Source organism: Merops nubicus, unplaced genomic scaffold (assembly GCF_000691845.1).
Source record: "Merops nubicus isolate BGI_N331 unplaced genomic scaffold, ASM69184v1 scaffold20127, whole genome shotgun sequence".
In the NCBI taxonomy this organism is placed as follows: domain Eukaryota; kingdom Metazoa; phylum Chordata; class Aves; order Coraciiformes; family Meropidae; genus Merops; species Merops nubicus.
In genome coordinates this window covers 295-1329 of record NW_008622513.1, presented here as the reverse complement: position 1 = coordinate 1329, position 1035 = coordinate 295, and the positions used below count along the sequence as shown (strand labels likewise).

The window sequence follows — 1035 nt, the reverse complement described above, 5'->3', positions numbered from 1 at the left end:
CCGCGGGGGGGGAGCCACAGCCCAGCCTCACAGACAGGCAGCTCTGAAGTGCTGCAGCAAACGAACCCTGACTCTCCCTGGCTCCACGTCCTGCAGGGCCGGGGCTGGTGATTTACCCGACACTGGAGCCTCCAGGCAGGAGCTGAACGAGGAGCACACAGCCCGTTCCCAAAAGGGAGCCAGCTGAAGCCCCTACTGCAGCTGAGCTGCTGCAATGCCCTGACCCGGGGGGCTGCTCTGGGCTGGGCCCTCCCTGCAGCCCCCTCCTCAGCAGAGCATCCAGTTATCTGTCTCAGGCTCAGCTGCCTCAGTTCACAGCTCGACAGCATCCTCCTCCTGCTGGGCAGCAAGTCCCAGACTCACTGGGACAGGACAGTGACCGAGGGGTCAGACCAGCCTCCCCCCCAAAGGCCAGACCAGCTGCCCCCCCCCAGAGACCAGCACCCCAAGGGGCACAGAGCCAGGCAGGGGAGTCCCCTGGCGTTACCTGTGCTGCAGTGACGTGCTCTGGGAGCTCTGGTGCCGGGCTGCAGGCGACAGCAAGAGGGCTGGAAGGGAGAGAGGGAGAAGAAACCCATTACAAACAGCAGCTGCTGCTCTGCCCCCGCCCCGCAGGGCACAGCACCCCTGCCCAGCACCACTCAACAGGGACACAGCTGGGGTGTCCCCCCTCGGGCTGTGGGAGGGACGGCTGCTCTGAACACTGCAGGGCTCTCTTGGAATCCTGAGCCCTGTGGGGCCCCAAAATGGGGCTGGGGCTACACAACACCCACCAGGCAACTCCCAGCAGCTTCCACTCCACCCTGCAAAGCTTCCCCCCAAAAAGGGAGAAGGAAGACGGGGTGCACTGCCAGGAACCCCAGCCCTGCAGCACCACGTGAAGCAGGGAACTCAGGAGTGGGGCAGGTTCAGCACCCCCGGGTTTAACGTTTTAACACTCTGGTGCCTGTCCCTAACACACCTTTTCCTTCTCAACAAGGGCAGCAGGGCAGCTACACAGCTCAGCAAGGGACAACAGCAGAAAACAGGGATTAG

The 1035-nt window shown here is 63.5% G+C and overlaps 1 protein-coding gene across 1 annotated transcript in view; it reads right to left on the bottom strand.

Annotated features, from left to right (window-relative positions):
- The window catches only part of MRPL21 (mitochondrial ribosomal protein L21), a gene marked incomplete at its 5' end in the record, with an annotated part of 14223 nt that extends 13675 nt beyond the window's left edge, over nt 1-548 (bottom strand). The window contains one exon of the mRNA XM_008944826.1: nt 488-548. Within this exon, the coding sequence (XP_008943074.1) occupies nt 488-548 (61 nt within the window). The remainder of the gene's footprint in view (nt 1-487) is intronic.
- Between the last annotated feature and the right edge of the window lie 487 nt (nt 549-1035).